This window comes from Malania oleifera, chromosome 11 (assembly GCF_029873635.1).
Source record: "Malania oleifera isolate guangnan ecotype guangnan chromosome 11, ASM2987363v1, whole genome shotgun sequence".
Taxonomy (NCBI): Eukaryota; Viridiplantae; Streptophyta; class Magnoliopsida; order Santalales; family Ximeniaceae; genus Malania; species Malania oleifera.
Genome location: NC_080427.1, coordinates 33,694,151 through 33,702,694, shown reverse-complemented (window position 1 = coordinate 33,702,694; position 8,544 = coordinate 33,694,151). Strand labels below are relative to the sequence as shown.

Genomic DNA, 8,544 nt, shown 5'->3' with positions numbered 1-8,544 from the left:
TGGCTCGACTCTCTAAGTCCCCAATGGAGTTGCCAAACTGTCGCAATGTCTTGAAAATAGGTTTGGAATGGTGAGGAATAATAATATTGAAATTCGATGGAGTCACCACTAACTTGTTATTTACCTAGGTGCAGTTAGATCACATAATTACTACTCATTGATTGGTCTCTATACTAATCATTGGTCAAGGAATCAGTAGTCCCAGTCTGCTTTCACCATACTTTGGATCGGGAGTTCAGTTATGCAAGAGGAAAGTACTAACACCCCCTACACACCCATTCTATGAATGGTACCCAATTAATTATGAATTATCCCTAAATTGAATCTAATGATCTTTAATTTACTCCTTTAAAATAAATAAAATAAATAAATAAATAAATAAAATTTAAAGGAAAAATAAAATCAAAGTGCGATTAGAAATGCCTAATAAGACCTCTAAATGAGGGGATATTGTTAGATAAACCCCTTTAGAGCTAATACATGTGAGGTCTGAAATATCTCTTTACCCCTTTTGAAATCATTGGGACGCACTCCCACAAAAATCAAGTAAAATCATCAAATTTAAGAAAAAATATCTTTAAAAATATTCATTGATATTTCAAAATTTTTGTAGAAAGTTTTTGAAAAGTTTCAACATTTTTCTAAAGCTTTCTATGAATTTTAAAACTTTTTTTTTCTCATTTTTTGGTATTTTTATTTTTCAATTTTTTTTAAATTTGAGCAAAAATAACTCCAATATTCTTTGGGACTTCAAAAATACTTTTTCCTATTTTTTATGATTTTTTATTTTTTTCTCCAATTTATAATTTTTTTTCAAAAAACCAATTAATACACACACACACACACACACACACACATGGTTCAAGAAAACAGACTGGTTTAGTCGGTCTGAACCAGGCCAACCTGTTTAGTTCGGTGGGCTTTGATTTTTTTTTTTTAAAACGTGTGGACGTGGTTTTCAAAAACACATAGGCTTTGGGTTTTTTTAAAACTAATGGGATTAGGCTTTTTTTTTTTTTTTTTAAATTGGTTGAGTTTTTTTGGTCAACAAGTCAATGGACCCAGGTCCAGGTTGGACTTGGGTCTTTGGGGATCCGGATCCTAGGTTCTGGATTGGATCCGGGTTATAGAATGGGCTTGGGTTAGTGGACTAGATCCATATCCATGGGTCAGATTTAGTCTGGCGGGTCAGATCAAACAGTCAATTTCAAAGCATTTTTATTTTCTATTTTTGAATGGGTTTAGATGAAATAAAATAAAATAACAAAAAATATATGAGAATAAACCCAAAACCAACCTGCTGTCTTCCTCTCCTTCAGTCTTCAAGCTAGGTGTAGGTGAAGCTTTCTAATTTCTCCTACAGTATACTTTCTCTATGTGTGATGCTCTTTGTGTGTTTCCCTTTCTGATTTGGCTTCTGAAGGTGCAATTCTCAATCCGGAAACTCGTTTAGGCCTTCTTGAATTCCCTTCAATTCCTCAGTTCTTTAGCAAATCAAAACTCTCAACCCAAACTTAGAATTATCGAAACCAAAACTCTCTAACTTTCCTCATGATTGCTTTCTGTATCCTTCTTCCCTCATCCGAGTCCACTATTTATAGTTTTGAAGAATCAATTTAGATTAAATTTAATTTGATCAATCAAACTTAACACAAATTGATAATTTGACCAATTATGCCAATCAATTTTATATCTGATTTCTGCACATGTCTAATTTTTTTTTTTTGCAAGTTCAAATTTAAGACTCAAGATCGCTAGCCCACTTTTATTATATTTTTTTCTATTTTTATTTATTTTATGTACAATTTATTTCCCTATATTTCTATTTTTCCTATATTTCTTATTTATTTATTTATATTTTTCATGAAATAATTAAAATGCTGTTTATTTTTGTTATACAAGGGTCCGGACCGTTTTGGGTGTCTACACCCCTTACTTGTGTCTCTTGGCCAACAAATGTTTGTGTCTTTGACATAATGGAAACATCCAAATATTCCGTCAAAATGTACTTATAAGTTGTGTTTTAATCAAATATTTTATTTTAAGAAGTTAAAAAAAAAGTGAATTTTTCTTTGTATTTTCTCTTCATATCAAATATTATTAAAAATTAAAATCTTTCAAATATGATTATTATTAATTTTTCGTTGTATTTTCTCTTCATATCAAATATTATTAAAAATTAAAATCTTTCAAATATGATTATTATTAATTTACTATACATGCATGCATATGTGCATATATATATATATATATATATATATATATATATATATATATATATTCACTTTCATCTATAACTAAAAATAAAAAGGTAGATTCCTTATTTTTATTTATTTTCTTAATGTCATATATACACATATAGATACGTATTTCAAGTTCACATATGTACATAAATGCATATATATATATATAGACACACACATGTGGATCAGTGAGAAAAAAATATATACAATAGTAGACTTTCATGAAAAGTCAGTTGTAGCATTTAATCCAATATATAGGTGGGTTAACTATTTCTAGTTTACATCTTTCTTTTGTGTAATATGGATAGTTGTGCCGATCCATTATTTAACTTTTTGTTTCTCATAATATATACTAAATTAACATTTATAGAAACAAATCATACTTCTACTTCATTCTTTAGGTTAAATTCAAAATTGTTATTTGCTGTGTTATATAATAATATCGACTCTTCCACCCTAAATTTCACTCATATTTTAATCTAATTAACATATCTTTAGAAATCAAATGGCTAGGGTTTCAAATCTAAAACATCGCCCGTGCCTTTTAAAAATATTAGAGCTGCGTTTGGGAGCATTGATTTCAGACCTTAAATTTAGATTTGGATGGATTTGGATAAATTTCAAATACAATTTTATATTGCATCGTATTCAAATTCAATACAATTTCAAATTCAAAACCTCTCCAAACATACAATAAATTAAACAAAAAGTTATAACCCCAACAGCCCAAACAAGTGAAACAATTGAATTAAACAAGGGAGATTGACTTTGCAAAATATTGCATACATCTCGATTGATCTTTGTATTATTTATTTATCTTAAGGTTCTGTTTAAAATGATGAATTTCATGTTTAAATTTAATACAATTTTATTCTACCTTTTATTTAAATATCACAAATCGAAATCCAAGGTCACCCAAACTTCAACATTCCAAGTACATCAAATTAGTTTTAGGTGATGGGTTCTCCCTTTTTGAAGATTCCTTGACCAGGGGCAAGGATTGCCAAAGGATCGTAGACTGACTTCCTCCTCTTGAAAGCTTCCCAACGAGCTGGCCCAAAGTGGGCTTGCCATTGTGATTGGTTTTTCTCAAACCCTAGATACTGTTTTGTACCAAGTTGGGCTGTCTCACAAAAGTCTAGAATATTTTGGTTTTGAGCTAAAATGCGCTGCAAGCTATCTGCTGTTGTAGACGATGGAAATACAGTAGAGAGGATGGACACAAGGTATATGACACTTTCATCTGGGGTCACCAAAGAAGTGTTCTTCTTCCACCTGCATTTATGAAACATACTTAGAAAACTGATCATCTATCTTAAAGAACTTGGACATCCTAGTCAGAAAAATGGATGAGCTATTCAATTATTGGAGTAAAAGACAATGGTCTCTTTCGAATTTTAGCAGCCTTCTATCAAATTTCGAAAATTCCATACACTTCCTGAAATTTATCAAAAAATATAAATCCCCCCTCAAAAGACTTCTCTTTTTTGTAAAATATAAGGGGAGATTAGTGCTTTTTTGTTTTTGAAAAACTTAAAGAAAGTCTCTGAAATTCGTGTAACCTCAAAGGAGATTCCTGAAAGAGTGTCTTTTGCCCAATGTCTAAGGAGATTAGTATCATTTGCCCTAATTATTTAACTAAACTATACATACTTAGATGTGTTAACTGGGTAGATTATGAGGGGACCATTGATTTCGGTATCGATAATTTTGTTGAAGACTTCATCTGCAAATACTTGAATTTTGCTTTTGGGAACCATAAGGACTAGCCATGGGTGAGGGACTTCCCATAAACCTTGTTTTTGGAGTTGTAACTCAGTAGTATGCACTCTGTCGAGGAACTCCATATATGAGGCTTCTGATTTATTAAGCGTTGATGGAATATAACTCAATCCAGATAACAATCCGTCAATTTCCTGCATGCATTAGAGATCAAATTAGTACTTAGGATTTGCAACCAAAGGCTTATCAATACTGTGTTTTGAAGCCTAGAACTTTACCTTCAATTTTTCGGCATTATTTGAGATTATCGAAATAATTTTTAAAATAATTATTCTCTTTCCCTTTGCTTGTTACCATTAATTTTTTCTATTAATGGAGTGTACTAGTTAAGTGAACACTGATCTACAAGTCTTAAAAATGGGGGCAGTCATTATATAGTTCTAAGTGCCTGATTAGTTCATAAAAATAATTTGTATTTTTTAGTTTTAGATTTTTTAGATTAAAGAAAAAGCCAATTTTTCTTTCAATTTTCCAATATTTATATAAAAAATATATAAAACATAGTAAAAATATATTTTCTAACTTTTTGATGTAGTTTTTTTTTAAAAAAAAAAAAAAAAGATAAAAAAATAAGGTGACATTTTTGTAGCTTTTTTGAAAATGAAAAATAGATTTATATTCCACAAGCAAATTGAGCCTAAGCACATAGACCAATGACTAATGTACCATGGTATGTGAATTAATGTCTATTCTTGAGAATATCATAGTAAAGTAAGATAAAAATATAAGTAGATTAATTATTTAGAAAAAAAAAGCCACTCAAATTGCGTATTCCATATTGAACATGAAATACAATAGGAATGAATGTGTATATTCCATGCTAAATTTCAAAAAATTTTAAATTTGTTATTTTTCTTTATTATTATTGGCTCCCAACTGGAGATATGAATAATCTAATACAAGATCTCATGTATGAGTTTGATCTTACATTTTAAATTTGAGAAAGGTTGGAAGGAATAAGGGATCTATGGGAGATTGCCATGTTACCTACGATGTAATTTCAACCCAATAAAACCAAAAAATAAACAAATAAATAAAGCTTATGGGTTAATTGTTAACATGGTTTAATTTTTGTAATCATTAACCAAATACTTCTTACTGATTTGAAATAAAGGAAAAGAAATATTGACCTGTTCTGTAGCAACTCTCTCATCTGTATTAAAATACTTGGCCAGTTCTATGCGATAAAGAGTTGTTCTAGTAGTAGCGTTCACCAAGGCAAGCCCTTCAATATAGTCAAATGTATCCTCACGTGATATCAAATCTTCTTGGTCTTTGGAAAACATGGAAAAGTTTGAGTAGTCTGCTCTAATCACTTTCACCTGTTAAAAGCAATCAATCACATTTGGAAGAAGAAGAAGATCGAAGAAGAACGAGTAGCAGCATTAATGAACCACAATTTTTTTTAATTTTTTTATTAAAAAAGAATATGAGAGCATGCTCCAAATTAATCTACATGACTAGATAGCTTGAAATACAGTTGAGACTTCGATATTGAGGTTCGAAAAATGCTACTTGTCACAGGTTGACATGGTCAACAGACATGGCATTAGCTCCACGTAAACCCACATGGGCCCACACATCTTGTTTTCTAGCCACGTCAACACTCAACATGTGACCATTACAAATCGATGACCACCAACATCAATCTAGAAGTTTAGATTTTGAACCTTGTGAATGGAAAAAAGTATGGGATGGAAATGGGCTATCTAATATTTAATAGTCAATTACCAATTTACCAATGAACATCTAATGAGCCCCAAAGAAAAAGAAAGCAATTGCACGTATCACACATTCAAAGGAGGTTCTTATAAAGTGTTCAAACCATAGATACAATGAATATACCATTTGTGGTGCTGTTTGAATAGCAATTTTTGCTCGAGTGATAATGCCAAATTGTCCCAACCCTCCAAGAACAGCATAAAAAAGGTCAGAATTCAATTTCTTTGAACAAGTGACTATATCTCCTTTTCCTACAATCATGTAACAAGTTGAAAATACATCATGTAAGATTATGCACATATATGTATAGTAAAATCAAATTAAGTGAAAAAAAGTTGAAAAAGAAAATTTAATTTTTTTTGTGCTATTATATGTTTACAAAACATCCAAGAAAATCTCCTACATATACTGAAAATGAAATATCATAGGAAATTTCAATTTTTAACCCTTTCACTTCCTAACTCAAAATTTCTACAGAATATTATCATAGCCTTCTAGATCTATAGGGAGCAAAATGTTTTTCTTACAGACTTTAGGTAAATCATCCTTTTAGAATGAGTATATAAGTTTATGTTAATTTCATAATAATCCATATCATACAAGGACAAATAGAAATTTTTTTTGAAGTATTATTTTGCCAATACTTTTTAGAAATACATGAAAATTTAAAAAAAAAAAACATATAAAATAGTGGTGAACTTGAATTTGGTGGTGAATAGGCCCATATTCATTGATCAATTACTTGTTTACCATACGAAAATTTTCTCCATTCACATAAGATATTGCCATGTATTTGGTATTGTATAAATATAAAATTTGAACATAGTCTATTTTACAAATGATACCCTTGTTTTATAGCTAAAAAAGTAAAAATATAATAATTAATTACTTAAGCTATGAGATTATTGTATATTTAATATATAATGATCTCTAATTTCTATTATTAATATTTTATTATATTTAAACTACTGCTATATTCATTCATTATTTTACAAAAAATATAATATTTTTTAAAAAAATTCAATTATTATTCATTGTATACTTTATTTATTGTATGCATATATGTAGCATAATACATTATTACATCACATTCACATATATATATAGATATATATATATATATATATATATATGACTTAAAATGAAATGTTAATTTCATAAATAGTAAAAATCATGCACCAATTATAACAATATATTTTATTGTATCATAGAATTCAAGATTATGAAGAATGTCGACGTATATCCCACAATATTTGATTTCAAAATTTGAATCTAACATTAATATACCAATATTATCTTCTACCAAGTTATTAAAATGAAAAAATAGTAATCAAAATATCTTACAATTTTTTTTAAAAATATTCTAGTACTACTCTCTTAGATTAAATACTAAAACTAAAATCTTCTTCAAATTTGAAAATATGTTTTTTCTTTTCCCACATCCTATGTAATACACTATAATGATGACATCACTTCACATTACATTGAGATAGATGTAACATCATCAGTGAATAAAAATAATTTTTTTCTTTGAATGTGCCTCTATATCTTTGTGTGAGCACACGCGAGTGTATATATATGTGGTGAGAAGGCAAAACTCTGGTTTTAAATTTTCCTTCTTTTTTTTGTGTTAGGAGGTTTCGGAAATGATGTGAGGGAAAAGAAAAGAGATGGAAAAATAATAAAATAGTAAATAAAAATAAAATAAAAACAGAACTTAGATTTCAAATGAACGGATTTAAACTTAAGAAAGAATATAAGTTATTTTATAAAATCTTTACAAATTAAGCATGGAATGATGGAAGAAGAAGAAGAAGAAGAAGAAGTGAGGTGCGTGCATATGTGTGTCTGTCCGTATGTATACCTGTAACAACTTCCAGCTGGTAGACGTTGTCGATTTGGGGCCCAAACCTAAAAGCCTGCCCACTAATTCCGGCATTCGACAAAGTGCCACCAACGGTGAGATAAAGATAATCCGTCCAAGATCTGGGCGACAACCCATATTTAAGAGTCTCACTCAGAACATTTATCCATAGTTCGCCGCCGGAGACGTCCACCGACGGCTGAGCCCCGGTGTTAACCTGCATTTTTGGCGTCTGCAGCGATTGCATTTCAATAACTACGCCGTTGAGAGCTTGCGCCTGCCCGTGGGTGCTGTGGCCGTTGCCTCTGGCGGCGACCGTCGTCTGCGACTGCGAACCCTGCCGGAAAATAGACATTAACTGGTCGGAAATCTCCTTGACAGACGCTTGACGCAGAAGTTCCGACGGAAGGTTATGGGTTAGGTTGCCGTAGTCGCTGGCTGCCTCCTGCAGATCTTTCATGTTGGTGTCGATTACGTACTCAAGTCGACGTTCAGAACAGAGAGTAAGTCTGTAATAGAAACAACTCAGGAGCAAAACCACGATAACGTCGTTCAGTGTTTTAAGAATGCTGTAAGGCGGTGAACCCATTGCTCTTAGTGTGTGAAAGAGAGAGACACAGAGGCGAAGCGAGGAAGGGAGGGAGGGAGGGAGGGAGTGAGAGAGAGAGAGAGAGAGAGGGGGGTGGAAGGAAAAGGATGGTAGAGGGGAGAATTTAATGCGAAGATTATAGGAAGCAAAGTTAATGCATGTTTAATGGGGAAGGCATACAAGAAAAACCCTGAAAAAGAAAGCTGGACTGGGTTGCGTTGCACATGCAAGGTCAAGTCAACTTTCCTCTTTTTTTTTTCTCTCACTCTCTCTGCTGGTTGAATTACTGTGGCTTCTATTGTTATTTTTTAGTACGTGGGGTTGGTCTTTTGGGTGTTGTGGTG

At 31.3% G+C, this 8,544-nt stretch overlaps 1 protein-coding gene across 1 annotated transcript; it reads right to left on the bottom strand.

Annotated features, from left to right (window-relative positions):
* Positions 1-2,986: 2,986 nt before the first annotated feature.
* Positions 2,987-8,303, bottom strand: LOC131167797 (cytokinin dehydrogenase 1-like). The gene is made up of 5 exons (XM_058126686.1): positions 7,612-8,303; positions 5,871-5,998; positions 5,156-5,347; positions 3,897-4,159; positions 2,987-3,518 (listed from the first exon to the last, which is right to left on the bottom strand). The coding sequence occupies exons 1-5, from the start codon at positions 8,198-8,200 to the stop codon at positions 3,194-3,196; spliced, it is 1,497 nt and encodes a 498-aa protein (XP_057982669.1). The 5' UTR covers positions 8,201-8,303; the 3' UTR covers positions 2,987-3,193.
* Between the last annotated feature and the right edge of the window lie 241 nt (positions 8,304-8,544).

What these genes read in the sequence shown, in the direction of transcription:
- LOC131167797 (XM_058126686.1), bottom strand. Translation starts at nt 8,200, where the DNA reads ATGGGTTCACCGCCTTACAGCATTCTTAAAACACTGAACGACGTTATC. An exon ending in CCAGCTGGAAGTTGTTACAG is followed by an intron (nt 5,999 to 7,611) that starts GTATACATACGG and finishes ACATGATTGTAG; the next exon opens with GAAAAGGAGATATAGTCACT. An exon ending in TTCAAACAGCACCACAAATG is followed by an intron (nt 5,348 to 5,870) that starts GTATATTCATTG and finishes TGCTTTTAACAG; the next exon opens with GTGAAAGTGATTAGAGCAGA.